Source organism: Podarcis cretensis, assembly GCF_951804945.1.
Source record: "Podarcis cretensis genome assembly, chromosome: 8".
NCBI lineage: Eukaryota > Metazoa > Chordata > Lepidosauria > Squamata > Lacertidae > Podarcis > Podarcis cretensis.
Genome location: NC_137177.1, coordinates 82,318,858 through 82,345,075, shown reverse-complemented (window position 1 = coordinate 82,345,075; position 26,218 = coordinate 82,318,858). Strand labels below are relative to the sequence as shown.

The following is a 26,218-nucleotide window of genomic DNA, read 5'->3' as shown; positions in this document are numbered from 1 at the left end:
TGCAGCATGGCTCCCACCCCCCAGTATTCAGTCAGGAGCAGCAAGGAATGGAGCTGCTTATATTTGGGTATTTTTTCTTTCTCTCTCTCCCCCCCCCCCCCAATTTTAAAGGTGTGGCTTATATTCGGGTGCGGCTTATATTTGGACCAATGTGGTATTTCTATGTTGTTGGTGTATGTTTTGAAATAAAAAATTTAAGGTCTTATATATATAATAAATGTTCATAACAGCATATATAAACCACATGTCTGAAACCCCACAGAAAAAGTCCTGAAACCATTTTGTCCCTCCCACATTGACCTCAAAAATTTCTCTGCAAGGTCGAAGGAAAATGGAAAAGCTTCCCCATTGTCTTTTCCTTCACAAATCCTGTCTTAAGGGTATGTCTGTGTATGAATAGGGTGAGCCTGTGACCTGGCTCAGGAACTAAGTATTTATCATTACAAAAGACTGGCCAGGCTCCCCAGGGTATCCAATCAAGTAAGCATTAACAGATAACCTGCCATACAGGAGGTAAGCAACACACTCAGATTTCTGCTTTAGCCCGCCCTTTCTGTGATGTAGGTATGCTGTTTCTGGGGGGTGGGCTTCGGCTACACCCTTCTGTGATGTAGGTATGATGTATCTGGGGGTGGTCTTGGACTCCAGGGCGGGCAATTTAAAATGTCTATATAAGGGCGGGCACACCTTTGTTCTGGGTCCTCCTCCTTTCCTGCAGGTGAGGGGAGCACCCTGTTGCAACAGTTCAATAAAAGATCAGGCTTACGAGCTGCTTTGCTTCTCAATAGTCTCTGGTTGGCCTCTGATCTTTCCTCCGACTGATGAAGAACATACAAAGGACTCTGTAAGGTCTCCTGTGTCCCCCATAAGGGAATAAGGGCAGATTTTTGTTTATTACAGTTTCTATTGCGGGTAGGAGGGCTGGAGTCCATATGCTGCCTCTCTTGAACCTTCAGGAGTCACCAGGAGCATTTTGCACCTGGCTATCAGCAACTTTTGGGACGCAGGTGGCGCTGTGGGTTAAAGCCTCAGCGCCTAGGGCTTGCCGATCGAAAGGTCGGCGGTTCGAATCCCTGCGGCGGGGTGCGCTCCCGCTGCTCAGTCCCAGCGCCTGCCAACCTAGCAGTTCAAAAGCACCTCCGGGTGCAAGTAGATAAATAGGGACCGCTTACCAGCGGGAAGGTAAACGGCGTTTCCGTGTGCGGCTCTGGCTCGCCGGCCACGTTACCCGGAAGTGTCTCCGGACAGCGCTGGCCCCTGGCCTCTTGAGTGAGATGGGCGCACAACCCCAGAGTCTGTCAAGACTGGCCCGTACGGGCAGGGGTACCTTTACCTTTACCTTTTATCAGCAACTTGCAACCAAGTGCAGATGCCAGGGCTCCAGGATAGCACAATCTGGAGGTGCATGCCTGGGGATCCTTGGATCTTGCCTGTTTTCACAAACTAGCAACACAATCGTGTAGAACCAAAAAGTAATACAGTGGTACCTCGGGTTACATACGCTTCAGGTTACAGACTCCACTAATCCAGAAATAGTGCTTTATGTTAAGAACTTTGCTTCAGTATAAGAACAGAAATCGGGCTCCGGCGGTGCGGCGGCAGCAGCAGGCCCCATTAGCTAAAGTGGTGCTTCAGTTTAAGAACAGTTTCAGGTTAAGTACAGACTTCCGGAATGAATTAAGTACTTAACCCAAGGTACCACTGTACAACATTAGAGAACGAATTACAAAGCATCAGGGATAAAAACATAGTAAATGAATTAAGTACTTAACATAGGAATGAATTAAGTATTTAACCCGAGGTACCACTGTACTTAAAAGTGTGACTTTAGAGCTGTCTGGCCGAAAAAATGGCAACTAGGCATTCTGTTTTGGCAACTGTAACTCTGGTTTAAGGAGCCATTTGGCACCCAGCTTATATATCTGAGTTTCTCACACTGTCGCCAGGTATATCTAGGAAAGGGCGAGGAAGGAGGCGGAGCTCTGCACATCATGCGAAATCTGCTGCGGACCGTACAGCTATGGTGGCAGTAAATCTCTCCCACTAACAGAGACATCTTTGGCTCTCCTGGCTTGGAGTCTTTTCCAGCACATGTGTGCAAGATTAAATTCGCTCTCTTTTTCAAGGGTTGAGTTCTCCCAGAGTAGGAATGCTCCTTCCATGCCAGCTGACAGAGCTGGCGGGTGGAGGATGAAAGGAGGCGCAGTGGGGTAAGGTGCAGGTCAGTGTAGACAACACTAGATGAGATGGACCGAGAGTCTCTTTCTATACTCCTGTTTAAATCAGCCTTCTGTCAGAACAATGAGGACTAGAAGCTTGCTTTATTTTTAAAGAAAAGACCATGGCTCAGTGGGAGAGCACCTGGTTTGCAGGTGGAAGGCCCCAGGTTTGATCCTTCAAAGACTTCCTGTCTCTAACAACAACAACAACAATAATAACGACTAATAATTTATTATGTATACCCTTCCCCTCTGGCTGGGTCTCCCCAGCCACTCTGAGTGGCTCCGAACAGAATATTTAAAACACAATAAAACATCAAACATTAAAAACTTCCCTAAGCAGGGCTGTCTTCTAAAAAGTCAGATAGTTGTTTATTTCCTTGACAGCTGATGGGAGGGCGTTCCACAGGGTGGGCGCCACTACTGAGAAGGCCCTCTGCCTGGTTCCCTGTAATCTCACTTCTCTCAGGGAGGGAACTGCCAGAAAGCCCTCGGAACTGGACCTCAGTGTCCAGGCTGAACAATGGGGGTGGAGATGCTCCTTCAGGTACACAGGGCCAAGGCTGTTTAGGGCTTTCAGGGTCAGCACCAACATTTTAAATTGTGCTCAGAAATGTACTGGGAGCCAATGTAGGTCATTCAGGACCAGTGTTATATGGTCTTGGCGACCGCTCCCAGTCACCAGTCCAGCTGGAGAGCTGTTTCTGCCAGTCAGTGAAGTCAGTCAGTCAGGCATGTGCTAGGTAGACTGATGGGCTGGCTCAGTAATAAGGCAGCTTCCTCTGTTCTTATTTAAATCGACTCACCCTTCAAAACCATGAGGACTGGAGTCTTCCTGTTGTGCACCACCCCAAGCAGCAAGGAGCAAGAGACTCGGGGGGGTTCCAGGTGCTTCCCGGGGGGAAAAGATGGAGGAAGAAGAGGAGAATCAAAGCTTGGGCAATGTTGTGGCTGTGACCAGAGAATGAAGTCAATGCAAATGTAGATTGTAGGCTCTCTGGGGCAAAGACTGGGGGAATTTCAGGGTTCAGTGCTGGATCTGCAAACACCCAGTTTCACATCACCACTCTCCTTCCGCCTGCTCCCTTACAGAGCAGCTCCTGCCGACGCAGTCACATTTGCTGTGAAGCACTCGGATGATGTCGAGGTCGAAATCATCAGCGACGGCCAATCAGAGCATGCCCCTGCCAATGGCGGAAAGCAGTGGCCTCTGGACCCCAAGACCACCTTGAGTATACAGATGACGCGTCCCAGCACCGAGGCCAATGACAACAAAGTAAGAGACATTCCCACACTCGTTGCTTCCCAGAGCTCCTGGTAGGCTCAGTTTTGCATTCCAAGCAGGGGCAGCGTTTAGCAGTGGTTCCTGAGTTGCAGTGGGTTAGACTAGATGACCCTCAGGGTCCCTTCGAACCATACTTCTCTGATTCTTTAGCTGTGATTACTGCACTGCAAAGGCTTTGACTAGGTGGCCCTTTGGATTCCCTTCCCACTCTACAATTCTGTTACAGTGGTACCTCAGGTTACATACGCTTCAGGTTACATACACTTCAGGTTACAGACTCCGCTAACACAGAAATAGTACCCCGGGTTAAGAACTTCGCTTCAGGATGAGAACAGAAATAGTGCTCCAGCAGGAGGCCCCATTAGCTAAAGTGGTGCTTCAGGTTAAGAACAGTTTCAGGTTAAGAACAGACCTCCAGAATGCATTAAGTTCTTAACCCGAAGTACCGCTGTATTCTACAAGTATCAGGACTTGCAGGATTTTTATTTACAAATGTACAACTTAATCAGGACAGGTACCAAGCAGGCAGGCACATGGTGAGGCAGGGATGGAGGCCTTTGCTGAACAAATGCAAACACTGCAGTTTAAATTCACCTTTTAGGGAGCATCAGCTGCCGCTGAGTAAACATGCACCAGTTTTCTTGGCAGTTGTGTGGGGCAAACGTGTAGGGTCATGTGAATCTATTGTTTCAGTTCTGCTTCCAGCTGATTGCAAAACTGAAATCACTCTTGGTGTCTCTAAAGGGGCCGTGGTGTGGCAAGGGCTGTGGTTTTGTGCCAGTCCCCTAATCCTGCAAGCTGCATCCTCAAAAATACCAAGGCGGGCAGTTATTTTCCTGGCATAGAGACTGGAGAGCTCTAAGCTCGGAAGGACTGGCGGTGAACATGCAGCTGACCCTTACCTGGCACAACGTATCCTTGGATTCCTTTTCCATTTCATAGGATTGTAGCGTTGGAAGGAAAGATGGGGATCATCTAATTCAACCCCATGAAATGCAGGAATCACAGATGGCCACCCAACCTTTGCTTTAAAACTGCCAAAGAAGGGGAATTGACCACCTTCCGAGGGAGGTCATTGTGCTGTCGAACAGCTCTTGGTGTCAGAAAGTTGTTCATTTATTGTAACTTGAATTTATTGGTTTGGATCCTACCCTCCAGAACAGGAGAAAACAAGCATGTTCCCTCTTCCATGGGACAGCCCTTACGATGATTGAAGATGGCTATCGTATCTCCTCTCAGTCTCCTCGAGTCTAAACATACCCAACTCCTTCGACCGTTCCTCATCTGGCTTGGCTTCCAGACCATCATCATCTTGGTCACCCTCCTCTGCAAATCTCCCAGCTTGTCAATATAGTTCCAGGTTGTCTCTTTGGCTTTTCAAAACTTTAACTCTGCATTGTACCTTCTTTCCTTCCTCAGGTAACTGTGGGCTATTATGGTGAGAATGGAGGCCACCCCATTGACCAAGCTGGTGTTTTCCTGACGGGAATTGGTAAGTATGAAGATGTGCTCTCCCCCTCTCTTTCTCTGTCTTTCCCCCTAGGATCATAGAGTGGAGAAGGACCAGGTGGCCTTCCAAACTCTGCTTAGAAACTTCCAGCGAAGGAGTGTCCACAACCTCCCAAGGCACTCCGTGTCACTTTCAAAAGGTCTTGCTGTCAGAAAGTTCTTCCTGATGTTGAGATATTTGAGAGACAGCTATCCTGTCACCTCTGTCTCCTCTTTTCTGCGCTAAACATACCCAGATCCTACAACCATTCCTCATCTGGCTTGGTTTCCAGACCCTTCATCATCTTGGTTGCCCTCCTCTGCGCACCTTCCAGCTTGTCAATATCCTTCTTAAATTGCCGTGCCCGGAATTGGACACAGTATTCCAGGTGTGGTCTGACCAAGGCAGAACAGAGTGGTACGATTACATCGGGACCCTAGACTTCTGTTGATGCAACCTAGAATAGCATAAGCTTTTTTTTGCTGCTGCATCACACTGTCATGTTAAGCTTGTGGTGCACTAAGACCGCTAGATCCTTTTCACTGGCAAGCCAGGTGTGTCCCCCATCTTATATTTGTGCATTTGCTTCTTCCTGCCTAAGTGCAGAACCTTACATTTGTCCCTGTTGAAATTCATTTTGTTAATTTCATTTTGTTAATCTGTTACGGTCATTTGGAATCCTGATTCTGTCTTCTGCGGCATTAGCTACCCCTCCCAGTTTGGTTTCCTCTGCAAAGAGGCAGCTTTTGTCTCCCCACCAAGGAATTGTCGTCTGACACAGCTAAGAAACTTCCACTGTCAGAGGCTGCCATTCTTCTGAATCCCAGTTGCTGGAGGAAAGAGGATTCTTGTGCGTGGGTCTTGTTTGCAGACTTCCCATGGGGGTATCTGGCCGTCGAGTGTGAGAACAGGATGCTGCGTTAGATGGGCCATCGGCCTGATCCTGCAGGCTGTTTTTAGGATCTTACGCTATGCTTCTATCAAGCAGTTTTAAACTCTTGCTAAACAAAACAACTCTGAGCTGGCACCCTGGAATTCCTGGCTGCATCTGGAAGAACCTACCAGTGCTGGTTGTGGAGGCGGTGGAGCAATTTTTATCTACAGCCGTACCTTTGTTCTTGAACGGAATCCGTTCTGGAAGTCCATTTGACTTCCGAAAATGTTCGAAAACCAAGGTGCGGATTCCAATTGGCTGCAGGAACACATTCAGCTTCTGAAAAAGATTTGCACACCGGAACACTCACTTCTGGGTGTGCGGTGTTCGGGAGCCGAAACGTTCGAGTCACAAGGAGTTTGAAAACCAAGGTACGGCTGCATTCATTTTGCTCTGGCCTTTTTTGTGAAGGCAGGGAGCTCCTTCCACCCCAGCTGTGCTGGCTCTTGTGGCCGTCGCTCCAGAGAAACCGTAGCCGTGAGCGTTGTCCCTCTGGTCTCCAAGGCAGCAGCGAAAACAGCTCTCCAGCAATGCCGGGGTTGTCTCACATGATGGGTCCGGATGCCGTCGGGAAACCAGATAGTTGGCCCGCCTTGAAAGGTGGATGGGTGGGTGGGGTATATGTTACTGGACTCTTGAACCAGGCTAGTGAGGACTGTCTTACCACACACACACAAGCTTTGTTACTTACTCTTAAAGGTAAAGGGACCCCTGACCATTAAGTCCAGTCGTGACCGATTCTGGGGTTGCGGTGCTCATCTCGCTTTATTGGCAGAGGGAGCCGGCGTACAGCTTCCGGGTCATGTGGCCAGCAGGACTAAGCCGCTTCTGGCGAACCAGAGCAGCGCACGGAAACGCCGTTTACCTTCCCCCCTGGAGTGGTACCTATTTATCTACTTCCACTTTGACGTGCTTTTGAACTGCTAGTTTGGCAGGAGCAGGGACCGAGCAACGGTGGGATTCGAACTGCTGATCTTCTGATTGGCAAGTCCTAGGCTCTGTGGTTTAGACCACGGTTCCACCCGCGTCCCTACTTACTTTTAGAATCATAGAATTGTAGAGTTGGAAGGGATCCCTGAGGGTCATCTAGTCCAACTCCTTGCAATGCAGGAATCTCAACTGAAGCATCCACGACAGATGGCCTTCCAACCTCTGCTTAAAAACCTCCAGCGGAAGAGTCCACCACCTTCTGAGGGAGTCCATTCCACAGCTAAGGTTTAGTCAGAATCTCCTCCTTTGAATCCATCCATTTGGGTCCTGCCCTCTGGAGCAGCAGAAAACAAGCTTGCTCCCTCTTCTGCGTGCTCCTTGAGGACTAGCGCCTTGCATTATTTTTAGCAGGAGGCAGTAGCTCTGTGGTGCAGCACCTGCTTTGCATGCAGAAGGTTATGGGTTCAATCCCCAGCAGCATCTCCAGGTAGGGTTGGGGAAAGACTCCCTGTCCTGAAGCCCTGGAGAAGCTGCTGCCAGCCAGTGTAGACACTGCTGGGGTAGGTGAACCAGAGCTCTGACACATCAGAAGGCAGCTTCCTAAGTTTTTTAATAAGCCCATCATTCAGATCCATGAAGGGTGGGATATTAGGGGGGAAAGCACAGTAGTAGCATGGAACTGTTATAGATGGATCAGAAAACTGGGAAACTACCCAATATCTGGCTTTTCTCTCTAACTAAAGGTAAAGGTACCCCTGACCGTTAGGTCCAGTCGTGGACGACTCTGGGGTTGCGGTGCTCAGGAAATGTCTCAGATATGCCACAAAGTGGGAAGGGCTTGCTGACTTGACTTTTGTATTTTTCTAGAGATTTCTCTGGATGTCGATGCTGACCGCGATGGGGTGGTGGAGAAGAACCACCCCAAAAAGGTGAACATTTCCTCCTGCTTTTGTTTGTATAGAGATTTGCAAAGATGTGGTGAAGAGATTAAAAATAAATAAATGCCGGGGGGGGGGGGGTAACCCAGCTTTCAATCCCTTCACCAGCCTGATCAGTGCTTTTTTCCCTAAAGAAATGTTACGGGGTACTCTCATTTTCCTACTCATATTGAATTACTGCCCCTCAATGAGGCCAAACTTAGATTACCAAATGTTTAGGGGTTTGCATACCCCTGCGTCGCCCCAGAAAAAAAAAGCACTGAGCCTGATGCTCTCCACCTGTTTGGAATCACAACTCCCATCATCCAGTGCCACTGGAAACACACTCTCTGTGGCGCATGGGTGTTGTAGTCCATCGCAGCTAGAGAGGCACCCAGGTGGGTGACAGCTGGATTAAGGTCACTTGCTGGGCCTGGCATAGAGCTGGCCCTTGGCTTCCTAGGATGGGAGCAGATCATTTGAAACTCTTCTTTGTGACACTAAGCTCTCCTGTCTGAAATCTGAATGCTGAAATCCTGGAGAGCTGCTGCCAGTCAGAGTAGACTGTACTGAGATGCATGGACCAGTGGTCTGACCTGGTGAAAGGCAGCTTCATTGTTATATCATAACCTTCAGGACTGGGGCATCTGCCTCCTTAGTGCCCACCTGCAATGCCTGATCCCGGTTGTGTGCTTCTGTCCCCAAAGCTTTGCGGAAACGGGACAGCTCTCCTTTCCAACCAGCCGTCCGGGGAGGTGGGGGCGCAGGACGGAGTCAAATGGGGTTAGCCCTCAGCCCTGAGAGGCATTTAAATTGCCATGAAAAGCTCCCACGGAAAGGCTGGGACACTCTGTACGAAAGGGGAGCCTCCCGCTCTGCTCTGCCCTGCCCTGCCCTGCCACCCGTCCTTTGGCACAGAGGCTCTCCATTCCTCCAGGCTCCCTGCTGAGGCGAGGCAGTGATCCCTCTGGGCTGCAACGCTCCTTGGAAAGAGCCTCTTACTACCCTGGGGTCAATCGGGGCAGAATGCTGTGCCCAACAGAACTGCAAACCAGAGCCTTCCTTAGAATCTGACTCCCAAGGAAAAGTGGCACTGAGTGTCCCAGTCACTGTTTAGGAGAAGAACGTCAGAAAAACCCATGCTGATCAGGCCAATGGCTAATAATAATAATAATAATAATTTTATTATTTGTACTCTGCTCATCTGACTGGGTAGCCTCAGCCACTCTGGGCAGCTTCCAAAATACAGTGGTACCTCGGTTTTCAGATGTCTCTGTTGCTGAACATTTCAGTTTTCAAATGCCCAAAACCCGGAAGTAAACACTTCTGTTTTCGAACGCGCCTCGGAAGTCCAATGGCTTCTGCTGCATGTTTTTCAATTTTCTCAACTGAATTGGCAGACAACCCTTTGTGCTTCTGTTTTCAAACGTTTTGGAAGTGGAACGGTCTTCTGGAACGGATTACGTTCGAGAACCAAGGTACCACTGTGTACACAAACATAATAAAACATTAAATATTTTTTAAACTTCCATATACAGGGCACTGCCTTCAGATGTCTTCTAAAGGTTGTATAGTTACTTATTAACTCCATACTCTCCAACATCTCTCTGATGGAAAAAGGGATGTCCTAAGGAAAAGAGGGACATTCAGAGATCAAATCAGAAACCGGGACAGCTTCTGTAAACCCGGGACTGCCCCTGGAAAATAGGGACATTTGGAGGGTCTGCAAAATTATTGTCAATCTCATCAAGACAACTGATTAATTTTTTTAATTTTATTTACTTATTTATTTCACAACGGACATTGCTTGGTTGTAGAAGGGGGGGAAAACCTCAAAGGTAAAACAATACAATTATCCATAAGAATAATGATAAAAAAATCATTGAAGGCCAATGCATGCAGAAAGTCATTGACAAACCCACAGTAATTGAGTCACAAATCTGCAAGAGTGGAATGTGCTGCTTTGTATAGTTACTCATCCCCTTGACATCTGACGGGAGGGCGTTCCACAGGGAGGACACCACCACCAAGAAGGCCCTTTGCCTGGTTCCCTGTAACCTCACTTCTTACAGGGAGGGAACCTCCAGAAGGCCCTCAGAGCTGGACCTCAGTGTCTGGACTGGACGATGGGGGTGGAGACGCTCCTTCAGGCCATTTAGGGCTTTAAAGGTCAACGCCAACACTTTGAATGGGGAACTTACTGCGAGCCAATGTAGGTCTTTCAGGACCAATGTTTAGACAGTCCTGGTAGCCACTCCCAGTCACCAGTCTGGCAGTCCCATTCTAGATTGGTTGTAGTTAACTGATGGAGAATGTCCAGCAGGCAGTGGGTAAACAGAATTTATCTTATTGGTTCAAATGATAAAAGCAAAAAGGGGAAACCCTTTGCCCCATTCTGCTGGTTAAACTCAAGAGGCAGTGGTGTTGTAGTGGTTAGAGTGTTGGACTAGGATCCAGGAGAGACAAGGGTTCAAATCCCAGCCATGAAACATGCTGGTGTAACATTGGGCCCTGTCACTGCCTCTCAGCCTAGCCTACCTCACAGAATCATAGAGTTGGAGAGCACTCCTGACATATGGTTGTCAAGCCTCTGCTTAAAGACCTCGCAGGGTTGTTGTGGGGATTAAATGAGGAGAGGGAGAGGCACCTTGAGCTCCTTGGAGGTGAAAGTGCCATCGAAATGCAGTGAAAGTGTTGCCATTCCAGGCGGTGTGGACGTGGGGTCCAGATGGGCAGGGTGCCGTTCTGCTGGTGAACTGCGATAAGGAAAATCCATACACCGGAAAGGAGGACTGCCAGGATGACAAAGTCTTCTCGAAGGATGGTAGGTGGGGGGTCTGTTGAATCCTGAAATCCATTTGTGGTTTTTTTTGTAACAGTATTTTATTCTTTTTCCAATCTAGAAAGTTACGTTTGTTACTCAGCAATTACATTCTAATTCAACAAAAATAGTGACTTCCTGCTCACCCGACATTGATGTTTGTAACTCAAATTACATACAATTGTGTCTTAAGGTTCCGCCTTACCTAATTTCACCCTCTCTCACATGTTTCTTAATATATTCTGCTATTTTCTTGCACTTCAAAATGATCCTTGCATTTGGGAAATAACATTTTATATAGGCTAGAAAAGGGTTCCTGGTCTTTAAAGGAGTCTAGATTTGTATCAGCGCCGTCAATTTTGCCACCTCTATGTATTCCAAGATTTTCATCACAAATTCCCAAATCCTGATGTGCATTTCTCTTTTCTTTTCCTCTCCACCCTTTCCTCTCTCTGTCTCGGGCATCGAACCCCACAGACCTGGAAGACATGTCCCGTATGTTCTTGAGAACAAAAGGCCCCGACCGGCTGCCTCCAGGCTACGAGATGGTCCTCTACATTCCGCTGTCCGACTGCGACAAAGTTGGGGTCTTTTACCTGCAGAGTAAGTGGGCTGTCTGTTTCCGCTCTCTTTGTTGTGATGTTTTTACTGCAAGAGTCATCGGAACATAAGGAGAGCCTGGCAGCTGGATCAGGCCCAGTGCCGGCTCTGGTCCAGCCTCCAGTTTTTGCATTGGCCACCCCAAAGAGAAGCTACAAGCAGGATCCAAGAATAAGAGCCCTCTCCCCACCTGCAATTTCCAGCAACTGAGATTCAGAATCATTGCTGCCTCTGACCATGGAGGCAGAGCGAAGCCATTGTGACTGGTAGCCATCAATAGCCTTTTCCTCCTCCTCCTCCTCCATGAATTGGTCCAATCCTCTTTTAAAGTCATCCAAGCTAGTGGCCAGGGACACGGGCGGCGCTGTGGGTTAAACCACAGAGCCTAGGACTTGCCGATCAGAAGGTTGGTGGTTTGAATCCCCGCGACGGGGTCAGCTCCTGTTGCTCGGTCCCTGCTCCTGCCAACTTAGCAGTTTGAAAGCACGTCAAAGTGCAAGTAGATAAATAGGTACCACTCCGGCGGGAAGGTAAACGGCGTTTCCGTGCGCTGCTCTGGTTCGCCAGAAGCGGCTTCGTCATGCTGGCCACGTGACCCGGAAGCTGTACCCCGGCTCCCTCGGCCAATAAAGTGAGATAAGCGCCGCAACTCCAGAGTCGGCCACGACTGGACCTAATGGTCAGGGGTCCCTTTACCTTTACCTTTTAAGCTAGTGGCCATCACAGACCCTGTGGAAGGGAGTTACACATGTGCGTTGCGTGAAAAAGTCCTTCCTTTTATCCATCCTCAAGTTTCCACCATTCAGCTTCTTTGGATGTCCACAAGTCATGAGAGAGATCGAGGATGGCTTTTCACGTCTGTCGTGTCGTCCCTTGCATGCCTTTTCTCAACGCTAAAATGTCCCAAATGCTGCGACTTTTCCTCGTAAGGAATCCCCTTGATTGATTAGGTTGCTCTTTTCTGAACCTTCCTCAATATCCTTTTTGAAGTGAGGCAACCAGAACTGTCCACAGTATGGCAAGTGTGGATGCACCATAGATTCACATGGGCAGTTTAATTTTGAGTTCCTTTCCTAATGAGCCCTGGAGCGTGGACAACATCCTGGCACAAGACTCTCTAGGGGTTGTGCTATTCTTTTCCTCACTTTCCTGGGTGTTGACCGAGCCCCCTGTCTCTTCGGGACCACACAGCAGGGGATCTGTCTCACCTCTTCCAGCTTTTCCTTCTAATTCAGAGGTTGGGTGGCCATCTGTCATGGAAGCATTGGTTGAGATTCCTGCATTGCAGCAGGTTAAACTAGATCAGGCATAGGCAAACTCGGCCCTCCAGATGTTTTGGGACTACAACTCCCATCATCCCTGACCACTGGTTCTGTTAGCTGGGGATGGTGGGAGTTGTAGTCCCAAAACATTTGGAGGGCCGAGTTTGCCTATGCCTGGACTTAGATGACCCTCGGGGGTACCCCCGAGGCAGAAGAGGTGCATCTCTCTGCTTCTGTTAAATCCTTTGAAGACAGAGGTCCTCTGGCTGGGTCGGGATGACATGGGGTTGTAGGGCCAAATCCCATCTCTTGCGGGGGCTCAATTAGTGCCAGCGCCTTCTGTCAAGAGCTTGGGAGGCGCAGGTTGCAGCCACAGCAAAGGTGGCAATTTTCCATCTCCACCGTATTAAGCAGTTAGTCCCTTACCTCTCTCGCCCTGATCTGGCCAGTGTGATCCATGCGCCGGTCACCTTCAGGCTTAATTATTGTAACTCGCTCTACGCAGGGCTGCCCTTGAAGCTGACCCAGAAACTCCAGCAGGTGCAGAATACTGTGGTGAGGCTCCTTATGGGGTCCTCGCCGCAGGATCACATTCATCCAGTGCTTTACCAGCTGCACTGGCTCCCAGTGGAGGACAGGGTCAGGTTTAAGGTGCTGATTTTGACCTTTAAAGCCCTATGCAGCCTAGGACCCACGTACCTACAGGACCGCCTCTCCTGGTATGCCCCATGGAGGACCTTAAGATCCACAAATGACAACACTTTGGAGGTCCCAAGTCGCAAGGTGGTTAGATTGGTCTCAACTAGGGCCCAGGCCCTTTTCAGTACTGGCCCCATCTTGGTGGAATTCTCTGTCACAAGAGACTAGGGCCCTGCGGGACTTGACATCTTTCCGCAAGGCCTGCAAGACAGAGCTGTTCCACCTGGCCTTTGGTTTGGTCTCAGTCTGACCCTTATGTTTCCCTCCCCTTATGGTTTTGGTCTATGAGTTACTTTCAAAATGAGGCTGCATTTTAAATTGCATTTTAACCTGTATTTTAAATTGGTTTCCTCCCCACCCCCATTATGTTTTTATTGTCATTTTACTGGTGTTAACCGCCCTGAGCCCGGCTCTGGCCAGGGAGGGTGGGGTATAAATAAAATGTAGTATTATTATTATTATTATTATTATTATTATTATTATTATTTTATTAAATAGGCGGCACAATTTTTAACCTCATCTCTCCCCCCCCCCCCCGAAAGCACATGCACATGTCACGTTAATTCTCGCACCTGCATCTCATTTGTAGCAAAGAGCAGCTTGGGAATAATTAGGCCTGATGGGTCTTCAACACATCTAATTAGAAAGGACCCCGGTGTCTTCAACATTCCAGTAGCTCCGTTGGCGCCCAGAGACGGGCCCACCGACAACTCGCTGAAACCAGGCATTGCAATTGGAGCCGGCCGAGGGGAAGGGGCGGCATTCCCTGGCAAGGAGCTCCAGAGGGGCTTGTCAATCAGCTGCAAACTCTGCCTCTGTCAGGAGCTGCTCTCTGAGAGATCCTAGGGAAGCCAGCCAAGCTCAGTGGCCCGGGGTTACCTCTCGGCGTTCTTCCTAGGGAAGGAGGCTGGCTGTTTGCTTGTCTGAGCCGTGGAAGAATTAAATGGGTGATCCGGTTAAAGGCTCCCTAAAATCTCTGGCGAAGGAGGACAGCCCCCCCCCCCCCATCTGTTGTGAAGCAGGGCAAAGAGGGAAGGGGTGAAACTTCTGAGCTCCCTCTTACTAACTTAAGGCTCGCCAGCTGGTGTTTTCATTGATATTTTCTTAAACTCAAGCTTGGCCAAAGTGGAGCAAGGATCGCATTTAAGCAAATATTGGCTCATTCTGTCTCGTTTTTCTGTTAAGCTACAAATGGCTAGTTGAAAGTTTCCTGGGCTTTGTTACTTCCGTGAACTCTTTTCCCAGAATTCCTTAAAGGAAGGGATGTAGCTCTGTTACATGCAGTAGGTGCCAGGTTCAATCCCTAGCAGAATCTCTAGAAAGGCACTCCCTGTCTGAAAACCTGGAGAGCAGCTGCAAGTCAGTGTAGACACTGCTGAGCTACATGGTTTGACTTAGCAGAAGGCATTTTACTACGTTTTAGAATCAGCCCTTCATTCAGCACAATGAGGACTGGAATCTTGGGAGGGGAAAAACATAGCTTAGTTGGAGGTCACTTGCTTTGTGTGCAGAACTTTCAATCTCTGACATCCCCTAATTAACGGAGGATTTTTCGATTGCAGACAAGGTGAAAGGACTCTTTTGGCCTGGGATTTTGGGCAGCAGCTGCTGGTCAGAGTTGGCAGCACTATTCTAGATGGACAAATAAATGTGAATTGGTATAAGATTGTGTGTGTGTGTGTGTGTGTGTGTGTGTAATGTTGGTATAAGAGATACCTATCTTATCTTATACCATCATAACACACACACACACACACACATATATAGACGTGGGTAGCGCTGTGGTCTCAACCACTGAGCCTAGGGCTTGCCGATCGGAAGGTCAGCGGTTCGAATCCCCGCGACGGGGTGAGTTCCCATTGTTCAGTCCCAGCTCCTGCCCACCTAGCAGTTCAAAAGCATGTCAAAATGCAAGTAGAGAAATAGGTACCACTGTGGCAGGAAGGTAAACGGCGTTTCCATGCGCTGCTCTGGTTCACCAGAAGCGGCTTAGTCATAACCCGGAAACTGTCTGAGGACAAATGCCGGTTCCCTCAGCCTATCGAGCGAGATGAGTGCGCAACCCCAGAGTCATCCGCAACTGGATCTAATGGTCAAGGGTACCTTTACACACACACACACACACACACACACACACACACACACACACGATGATATCTTCCCATGTAGATTGACAAAGGAGTCAGCTTGTATCCATCTAGACATTACCCAGAATAGACCCATTGAAATGAACAGACTGAAGTTAGTCATCATGTCCATTAATTTCAGTGGGCTTACTTTGAGCAGGGCTCAGTTGATGGCAATGCTCAGTGTTACAACCGAAGGTCACGTTTTCAAGGTCTTCCAGTGATGTGCGTTTAGCTCTTAAACGGAGCTGCAGGTGGGTATGATGTCCACCCACTCCAATAGAAGCCAACCTTTGGCGATCACCTCGTTTTACAGTGGCCACAAGACATTTGCTGCAGCCCATGACATCATCGCTCTGTTTGGCCTCCCCTAATCCCCAGGAGACATCTCTGCCCCCGACGTGCCTTGTTGTGTCTTTTATTGCTGGTTATAAAACCAGATTTGGTTACGGGGATGTTAGATGGGGCTAAAGAAGGGGGGGGGTAGTGGAGAATGCTGCCCGTGTTGGAGAGGCCTGGCTGGTGGGATTTGCAGTAATATCCAAGGCAACATGATGACCAAGTACAACAATGCAATATCAATATAAACTCTATATGGAACATTGAACAATATGAGAAACCAAATAAACAGAAATCTTATAAATCTCTGAAAGTCACTAAATGTGCACTCTTGATGGATTCTCTTGAAAACATAGAACCAAATAAACATAAGTCTTATAAGTCTCTGAAAGTTTTTGTAGACTATGCAAGTCTCTGAAAGAAGCAATGGCTCAGGTTTCTTATCTGATGAAAACAAGCCGTAAAGCTTTGTTTTATGACGTCCAATGCTGCCGAAGTGGTCTGCAAACAGACGTAGTGAACAGTGTTATTGTAAGTTACCATGTATATGCAGGTCATCGTTTCAATAATTCATTTGTAGTTTATGAAACATTTCTGTATCCTGCTGTGCTGAAGAAGAATTCTACGAAACAGTGGATATATCCAGAATCACTGTTCACTGTGTCTGTTTGTGGACCACTTCGGCAGCGTTGGGCGTCATAAAACAAAGCTCTGTGTTTTCAAGAGAATCCATCAAGAGTGCACATTTAGTGACTTTCAGAGATTTATAAGATTTCTGTTTATTTGGTTTCTCATATTGTTCAGTGTTCCGTATAGACTATATAAAGAGTTAAATTGATATTGCATTGTTGTACTTGGTCATCGTGTTGCCTTCGATATTACTGGTAATTGTTTGCAACACAGGGGTTTAATTGTTTGGTTACTTATTGGTGGGATTTGCAGCCAGGCCGGGCGTGAGGTGGATGTCAAAAGGGGAAGAGTGGAAGATGAGCCCCCAGAGCTGGCATCTATCCACCTATGGGGAAGGTCATAGCACACCAGTAGGACACCTGCTTTGCATGCAGAAGGGCCCAGGTTGGATCCCCAGCACCTCCAGGTGAGACTGGAAAGGATTCCCTGCCTGGTATCCTGCAGAGTCATTGCTGCCAGTCCGTGCGGACTATAATTGAGATATATGGCCCAATAATCTTAACTCTGTATAGGACAGCTTGTCTGTATTCCTAAATCCTACTCCGAGCAGGCTCACTGAATGAATGGAGCTACCTCACACAGTTGTTGTGGGGATTAAATCAGGGGCAAAGAGAAAACCATGTATACCACCTTGGGGCCCTCTGGAGAAAACACTGGGATTGAAATGCAAAAATAAAAATAAAATAAAATAAAACTAGCCGAGTCTATTAACTGCAGCGGGTTTGCTTGAAATCAGGCTAGCTTTGGGTACAGCCTGGAGTAATTCCCAGTCCCCCCCCAAAAGACACATTTAATATTCTCCCCACCCCTCACTTTTCCAGCAAGAAAATGTTGAGCTCAGAGTATCTCACATAAATAAGCACTGAAATAATAGTTCCCTTTCAAAGAGCCCTCCTTTCTCCCTGGCCTCACAGACTCTGCTTGTTTTTGAGTCCTGAGGATCAATTGTTTGGCGTCTCTCAAGGGCATCAGAGTCTGGTGACTGGGTGAAAGCTAAGACCTCTCTGGCCAGGTTGCCAAATAACTGTTCCCCGGGATTGAGTTGCAGGACCTTGAATTCTGGACATTCTGGTTTCTGAGCCAGGCGTTCAATTAGCGTATTAATTAGCTGGGTTAGGGGAGGGCAATGGAGTTGCCTTCACCTCAGTGGATAGCAGGGTTGGGTGGACTTGCTCCTTGGATGTCGGTTTTCTTGGACCCTGCCCGATCCCAGTTTCCCCCCAAATCACAGGAAAGGAACTTGTATTTGAACCTGGCCTTCACTAACCCGATGAAGATGTCGACCCAGTGTGTGTCAGCCATGAAAAAGGCAAATTCCATGCTCCAGGGATCATTGGGAAAGGAATTGCAAATAAAGCTTCTGATATCGTAATGACTTTTTACAAATCTTTGGTGCGGCCGCATTTGGAATACCATGTACAGTTTTGGTTGCCTCGCATCAAAACGGATATGGCAGAGTTGGGAAAGGATGCGATTTTAATCTGTAATGCAAAAGATTTTCCCAGCTTGTTTTGGTTCCATGTGGATGTTTGCATGCAAGGCTTAACATCTGTACATTTATTTGTCCTGGAAGGCAATACTTGGTAATTGATATATAAAATCTCTCAATAAAGCTTGTAATATATATATTTTTTAAGTTTCAGAAAAAGGCTGCCAAAATGATCAAAGAGAGGATGGAGAAACTCCCCTGCGAGGATAGATTTAGGATTTTTAAAATAGATAAAAGTAAGCGGTGGCACAATAGAAGTTTATAAAATTGTGCACAGCACAGAGAAAGTGGTCAGAAAATAGTTTTTCTCCTTCTCTCATAACACTAGAACTCAGGGATGTCCAAGTAAGCTGAATGTGGGAAGGTTCAGGACAGAGAAAAGGAAGCCCCTTCTCACGCAGCGCTGCGTTAACCCATGGAACTCCCTGCCTCAGGAGGCAGTGATGGCCACGAACTTGGATGGCAATAAAAGAGGATCAGACAAATTGATGGAAGAAGAAAGGGCTTTCGAAGGCTACTAGCCAAGATGGCTGTGCTCTGCCTCCACAGCTAGAGGAAGCAATGGCTCTGAATCCCAGTTAGCGGAGACCACGGGAGGAGAGAGACCTCTTGTGCTCGAATCCTGCTTCCAGGCTTCCTGTGAACATAATGCTGGTCTAGATATGCTCCTGGCCTGATCCAGCAGAGTTCTTCTTCCTTACTTGTGTTGATCTCCACTTTCTTTCCCGCCACAGATCCCTTCTTTTTTTAAAAAAATAAATATTTATTTATTTATTTATTTGGTTTTTCAGATTAATATTTTACAATCCCATATCCAAGATACAACATAAGAACAAAATACCACAGAATCCCCTGGCCTCCCCTCCTCCCCTTTGTGGGTCCTACTGTTAATCATTTCCTCCTGCACCTTTTAGAATAATCCAAATCTTTTAAAAGGTAAAGGTACCCCTGCCCGTACGGGCCAGTCTTGACAGACTCTGGGGTTGTGCGCCCATCTCACTTAAGAGGCCAGGGGCCAGCGCTGTCTGGAGACACTTCCGGGTCACGTGGCCAGCGTGACATCGCTGCTCTGGCGAGCCAGAGCCGCACACGGAAACGGCGTTTACCTTCCCGCTGGTAAGCAGTCCCTATTTATCTACTTGCACCCGGAGGTGCTTTCGAACTGCTAGGTTGGCAGGCGCTGGGACCGAGCAGCGGGAGCGCACTCCGCCGCAGGGATTCGAACCGCCGACCTTTCGATCGGCAAGCCCTAGGCGCTGAGGCTTTAACCCACAGCGCCACCTGCGTCCCGTAATCCAAATCTTTTACCTCTCCGTTATATCCAAAATTCAACTTTAAACTGCAAGTGTTATTCCAACACTGCTAATGATTTTAACTGCTTACAATGGTTTTTAAGATAAATTGTAAATTTCCCCATTCCTTATTAAAATTTTGGTCTTCCTGATTTCTGATTCTTCCGGTCATTTTAGCCATTTCGGCATAATCCATCATCTTAATCTGCCATTCTTCTCTGGTCAGGACTTTATCTTCTTTCCATCCCTGAGCCAATAGCATGCATGCAGCCATGGTCGCATACATAAATAGATTTCCACTCCATTGTGATTTCGGCACCTAGAATCCCTAAAAGAAAGGCTTCTGGTTTTTTTAGAAAAAGTTATTTTAAGCATTTTTTTCAATTTATTATACAGTCATACCTTGGGTTACAGACGCTCCAGGTTGTGCATTTTCGGGATACGGACGCGCCGAAACCCAGAAGTACCTGAACGGGTTACTTCCGGGTTTCGGTGCTCGCGCAGGCGCAAAAGTGCTAAATTGCGCTTTGCACATGCACAGAAGCACCAAATCGCAACCCGCAGATGCGGCACTGCGGGTTGCGAACGTGCTTCCCGCACGGATCACATTCACAACCTGAGCATCCATTGTATATCATTTCCCAAAATGCTTTTACTATCTGACATTTCCACCACATATGATAAAAGGTACCTTCTTTTTCCTTACATTTCCAACATATGTTTGACCCGCAGATCCCTTCTTTGGCCAGCGCTACATCCACGTCCTGGGGCCACGGAAGCTCTTCCACGTTGTGAAATACACAGGGGGGTCTGCAGAGATGGAATTCTTTGTCGAGGGTCTCCGCTTCCCAGATGCCAGCTTCGACGGTCTCGTCACCATCAACGTCAGCCTGCTGGAGCCAGTCGCTGAGGTTCGGCCAGAGAAAGAGGGGTGGGTTGGTGGGTGCAGTGGAAGCAGTGGAGATGCTTTCATCCAGCAAAGAGGATGCTTCAAATAATACTTTTTTATTATTATAAGCCTCCCATCTGACTGGGTTGCCCTAGCCACCCTGGGCGCCTTCCGACAAAATACTAAAACACAAAAAGGCCTCAAACATTAAAAACTTCCTTGTACAGGGCTGACTTCAGGTGACTTCTAAAAGTCAGGGAGATGTTTATTTCCTTGACATCTGACGGTAGGGCATTCCTTTTTTATATATAATAAAGTTTATTAGATGTTCACAAATTTAATGTACAGTGGTGCCTCGCAAGACGAAATTAATTCGTTCCACGAGTTTTTTCGTCTTGCGATTTTTTCGTCTTGCGAAGCACGGACTTTGGAAAAGCTTCAAAAATCACCAAAGTCTTCAAAAACCTCAAAAAAAAGGCTACCACACTGCGTGCTATGAGTTGCTCCTCGAAGTGAATGCACGGTTTTAAGAAAAAGGAAACAAACTTGCAAGACAAAGGAAACAAACTTGCAAGACCTTTTCGTCATGCGAAGCAAGCCCATAGGGAAATCCGTCTTGCGAAGCAACTCAAAAAACAAAAAACTCTTTCGTTTTGCGAGTTTTTCGTTTTACGAGGCATTCGTCTTGCGAGGTACCACTGTATAAAATTCAGTGTTACGTAACGTTCCCATTTGGGCTGGTTATTACAGTTTTAAAGACCACCTCAAGTGCTGCTTTTAAGCAAAAAGGCTTTGAAACGTCAGCTACAGAATGTTGATCAACAGCGCAACGCCGTGAGGGAAGTGAAAGGTCTGTGCGGGTAAGGAAGCTGGTGTGGCAGGGCAGGATGTTAGTCTGATATTTATTGTATTCACAGCCCACCTTTCTTCCTCCCAAGGAGCTCAGGCACATGGTTCTCCTTCTCCTAAGTTACTCCCCACAACAACCCTGTGAGGTAGGTTAGACAGAGGGCCAGAGGCTTGCCCAAGGCCACTCAGTGAGCTTCATGGCCGAGTAAGGGGGATTCAAACCCTGGTTTCTCCCAGCACTCTAACCACTATGCCATGCTGTCTAAACAGCAGTATGCAGCCCAGTTAGCAAGCAGCTAATGGAAGTTGTTGCTTTCAGGCAACCAAAAGCCGTCCCTCCTCCTGGCCACTGGCATGGTGTAACTGCAGAAGGAGCTGCTGATGTTTGGGCTCGACACTTCACTTCACACTGTTAATGTGCCAGTTTTCCCTTGGCAGGTGACGGGTTCGCTTTCAAGTTTCCCTTTTCTCTTTGTTTGCTACTTCAGCCACAAAGAGGCTGCTTGGTGTGTGAATCTCTCTCGCTGCCTCTCCCGCCCCCTTCCCACCTGCCTCTTCACCCCCACCCCAACAAAGCAACACGAATTGGGGGCCGCTAGGAGAAAAGGCCAGCTTTAAATTAAGCTGGACGGCCTTCTCATGTTCTCTCACTCGCCTGCTGGAATGCTGCGCATGACTCTCGTGGGGCCTGCAACTTCTATTAGCCACCTGCTAATCTGGCTAGGGATCCCTAATGGATCTGTGTTCTGCCTTCTGCTTCCTTGCCCCAGCAGACCTTTCTCTTCCCTCACAGAAGCTGTGCTGTTGATCAACGTCCCGTAGCTGCCTCTGTTTCTCTGGGCAGCCAGTTTTTAAAAACAAAGGGCTGCCTTGTTTAATGGATTGGTGGCTTTTTATCACCAGTGCATTCTGCAACATTTCATTGGTGCAATAAGAGGGTATTTAGCTGACCCAGAAACTCCAGCGGGTGCAGAATGCCGTGGCGAGGCTTCTTACGGGGTCCTTTCCGCGGGATCACATTCATCCAGTGCTTTACCAACTGCACTGGCTCCCAGTGGAGTACAGGGTCAGGTTTAAGGTGCTGGTTTTGACCTTTAAAGCCCTATGCAGCCACGTACCTACAGGACCGCCTCTTCTGGTATGCCCCATGGAGGACCTTAAGGTCCACAAATGAAAACACTTTGGAGGTCCCAAGTTGCAAGGTGGTCAGATTGGTCTCAACTAGGGCCAGGGCCTTTTCAGTACTGGCCCCGACTTGGTGGAACGCTCTGTCACAAGAGACTATGGCCCTGCAGGACTTGACATCTTTCCGCAGGGCCTGCAAGACAGAGCTGTTCCACCAGGCCTTTGGTTTGGACTCAGTCTGACCCTTATGTTTCCCTCCCCTTATGGTTTTGATCTATGGGCTACTATTAAAATGAGGCTGCATTTTAAATTATATTTTAACCTGTATTTTAAATTGGTTTGTTTTTTAATTTTTTAATTTTAATTGTCATTTTACTGGTGTTAGCCGCCCTGAGCCCGGCTCTGGCCGGGGAGGGCGGGGTATAAATAAAAATATATTATTATTATTATTATTATTATTATTATTATTATTATTATTAACCCATGCACCGTTCTGTTTCACCAGTTGTTCTGAGATGCAACTAGCCAGGCTGGTTCTCTGCCACCATGGTTGGAGGCAGCAATCCTTCTGAATACCAGTCCCTGAAAAAGAGCAGAAAGTTCTTCCTAATGTTTAGTCGGAATCTCCTTTCTTGTAATTTCAATCTGTTGGTTCGGGTCCTGGCTTCTAGAGTAGCTTAATACAAGCTGGCTCCATCTTTCTTCCAGGGTATTCCACAGACCCCAATTTTCACAGACACCGTAGTCTTCCGGATTGCCCCATGGATCATGACCCCAAACACTTTGGCGCCAGTCAACGTTTTTGTCTGCAGGTACGGTGTCAGAAAAGGAGGAAGCGTTGGAACTTAACAGGAGATGTTTTGAATGCAGGGCTTGGTTTGAATTTGTAAAACCAGCTTTTGCGTCCTGAAACTGGGCTGGGGTTCAGGTTCTGTCCGTGGCGGGTTTCTTTTTCCAAAAACTAAGCATTCGACAGCAACGAGGGAGATGCAACAAACAGCAGCTGATAGTATAAAAGGAGAAACATGTTATTATGATGATCACTGATGTTTAATGCAAGTGCCATTTAATGACACTTTACAAAAGGACGAGGTCAGGAAGACATTCAACCCAGTTTGCATTGTAAAGCAAATCTACCTAATTCACCGCTCTGAATTTTGCAGTGAAGTTCCCTAACCAAGTTGTGTGTACAAAAAAACAAAAAAACAAAACCCCACCAAAAAACCCATACACTGGTGCAAAGTGTAAATGAATATCATACAAGAATGTGCTGCAGTTAGGGGAAATTGCTTTGCTAAAATGTGTATTTACAAGAAGTTCAAAATGACATGTGTGCGTTAGGAGAAATTCTCCCTAAAATGCTGATGAATTTTGATGAATTGTTATTAAAAAGAAAATCACTAGCTGGTGTGGGAAGGTGGAGAACTGAAGGTAAGGTTTGAAAAAAGTTAGAAACCGAAATCAACTGTAGGCATCATGCCAGGTGGTCTGGAAGGCAGTAGTGGGAGAAAAGGGAGAAAAGGCAGAATTGTTTGTGATATCCTGGGGGGGGGGAGCCTCTTGGCAGGGGCTTTGTTGACTTCAGGGGAGAGGAACATCTGCAGCACTCCAGATGTTGCTGGACTCCAGCTCCCATCACCATCCCTTAAGTCATGCTGGCTGCTGGGAGTCCAGTGACACCAGCTTCCCTGTTCTTGAACCCAGACCCTCACTTGCCTTTGTTGCCCATACCTATGCACCTCAAACACTTTATTACCTGCAGCTACCCCTTTCACAGGGACGCGGGTGGTGCTGTGGGATAAACCACAGAGCCTAGGACTTGCCGATCGGAAGGTTGGCGGTTTGAATCCCCGCCACGGGGTGAGCTCCCATTGCTCGGTCCCTGCTCCTGCCAACCTAGCAGTTTGAAAGCACGTCCAAGTGCAAGTAGATAAATAGGTACCGCTCCGGCGGGAAGGTAAACGGCGTTTCTGTGCGCTGCTCTGGTTCGCTAGAAGCGGCTTAAGTCATGCTGGCCACATGACCCGGAAGCTGTACGCCGGCTCCCTCGGCCAATAAAGCGAGATGAGTGCCGCAACCCCAGAGTCGGCCACGACTGGACCTAATGGTCAGGGGTCCCTTTACCTTTACCCCTTTCACAGCTCTGCCTCCTTTTAATGGGGAACCGAGGGTACCCTACAGATGTTAACAGCTCCTGTCATCTCTGACCATTGACCATGGTCATCTGGTGAGGCACAGCTGTTCCCCAGTACTGCTCTGTGGAATCCACCCCATCCCACTTTCAAGCTGGCCATGAAAGCATCCTCAGTTAACCCATCTTTGTCCTCCCCTGTCAGTGTGAAGGATAATTACCTCTTCCTGAAGGAGATCAAGAACTTGGTCAGCAAAGCTAACTGCAAGATGTCGGTCTGCTCACGGTACATGAACCGAGGGGACCGGTGGATGCAGGTGAGTGAGTTGTCAGTCTTGAACCCTGGGGGGTCGTTGCTGTCAGCCAGTGTAGACAATACCAAGGTACTTGGGCCAATGACATGACTCAGCCTAAAGTTCCCAATCCACGATTCTGTCCACATTTCCTGAACTGCAATTTCCCAGGTTTTCAGTAAAGGTAAGCTGTAAGAAGAGATCTGCTGGATCAGGCCAATGGCCTATCTAGTCCAGCATCCTGTTCTTACAGTGGCCAACCAGATGCCCATGATAGGAAACCCAGGATTCGAACACAAGAGCAATTCTCCCCTCCTGCAGTTCCCAGCAAATTAGAATTTGGAAGCATTGCTGTCTCCAACTGCAGAGTAGAGCATAGTCCTCGCGGCCAGTAGCCACTGACAGCTTTCTCCTCCTCCATGAATTTGTCCAGTCCTCTTGTAAAGCCATCCAAGTTGGTGACCCCGTCCTGTGGGAGAGAGTTCTGCAGTTTAACTCCGTGCTGCACAAAGAAAGACTTGCTTTTCTCTGCCCCTGAATCTCCCAACATTCAGCTTCATCGGATGTCCTTGGTTTTAGCTGTGGGCTCCCAGCTTCCTGGCAGGGTGCATGTTTAGCAGGCAGAATTTTTATTTTGGTGTGGGGGGGAGGAAATGATTTCTATCCCCAGTGGGTCATTAAGGAACTGAGCTTGCTAGATTAAAGCAAAGCTCTTTGTGAGGAGGCAGCTCTGCAATCTAATGTTACAAAGTTGGGCGAGTCCCCCTCCTTGGCAAGAGCCCATGGGGTTCCTGGCACTCACCCAGGGTCTATGTTTCTTCGGGAAATTGAGACACGGCGGAGATTGTCATAGCTTTAAGAAATATGGTTCATTCACCTATTTACACCTTCAGTCTGCATGGAGGGAGTCCAGATCTTGCTGATTTCTCTTTTCCTCTGCAGGATGAGATTGAGTTTGGCTACATCCATGCCCCCCACAAGGGCTTCCCGGTGGTCCTGGACTCCCCGAGGAACGGAGGCCTCGAAGACTTTGCTGTGAAAGAGATTTTGGTAAGAGCATCCTCTTCTTACTGCCGTTACCACAACATGTGATTTATCCTGAATTCCCTTGTGCGAAGGAAGTTTTGCTAAGGCCAGGTCTGCTCTCATCTGCCTTGCCATCTCAGACATGCATCCTGCCAGGAAGGCAGACTATGCTGGACTAGATGGGCTATTGGCCTGATCCTGGCAAAGAGCAGAGCCACACTGTCTGTCGGACGCACATCCAGCACACTTTTAAAGCACATAATTTCCATAAGGACCTAAGGAAAGCCTGCAGGATCAGGCCAATAGCCCATCTAGTCTAGCATCCTGATCTCACAGTGGCTAACCAGTGGCCTGCAGGAAACTCACAAGCAGCACAGGAGCTCTCTCCCCTACTACGGTTTCCAGGAACTCATATTCAGAAGCTTCACACTGCAGAGGCAGAGCACAACCATCGTGGATAGTGATCACTGATAGCTTTAACTTCCTCCGTGAATTTGCCCAACCCTCTTTTAAAGCCATCCAAGTTGGTGGCCTTCCCTGCTTCCTGTGGAAGTGAGTTCCACAGTTTAACTATACTGTTGTTGGGCTACCAGCTCCCGTCCTCATCCCTGACCCCTGGCCCTGCTGGCTGGGGCTGAAGGGAGTCAGAATCCTGCAGCATCTGGAGGCCAGCCCATTAGCTATCCCCTTGTGTGTATGGCAGGGGGGCCTGTGTGTATGGCAGGGGGGCCAAATGTGGGTATGGGAACTCCAGAAGGGTGATGTTGACCCTGTGTGATGGGGGCCAAGCCTAGAGCCCCTCCAGAGCCCCCA

At 48.0% G+C, this 26,218-nt stretch overlaps 1 protein-coding gene across 2 annotated transcripts in view; it reads left to right on the top strand.

Annotated features, from left to right (window-relative positions):
* Window positions 1-26,218, top strand: part of LOC307221988 (protein-arginine deiminase type-2-like) — a 78,101-nt gene that overhangs the window by 29,066 nt on the left and 22,817 nt on the right. For both annotated transcript variants that reach the window (XM_079986963.1, XM_079986962.1), the window contains 9 exons: window positions 3,312-3,495; window positions 4,924-4,996; window positions 7,725-7,786; window positions 10,481-10,598; window positions 11,073-11,198; window positions 19,825-20,003; window positions 22,664-22,767; window positions 24,292-24,403; window positions 25,322-25,429. In XM_079986963.1, the coding sequence (XP_079843089.1) occupies window positions 3,312-3,495; window positions 4,924-4,996; window positions 7,725-7,786; window positions 10,481-10,598; window positions 11,073-11,198; window positions 19,825-20,003; window positions 22,664-22,767; window positions 24,292-24,403; window positions 25,322-25,429 (1,066 nt within the window). The remainder of the gene's footprint in view (window positions 1-3,311; window positions 3,496-4,923; window positions 4,997-7,724; window positions 7,787-10,480; window positions 10,599-11,072; window positions 11,199-19,824; window positions 20,004-22,663; window positions 22,768-24,291; window positions 24,404-25,321; window positions 25,430-26,218) is intronic.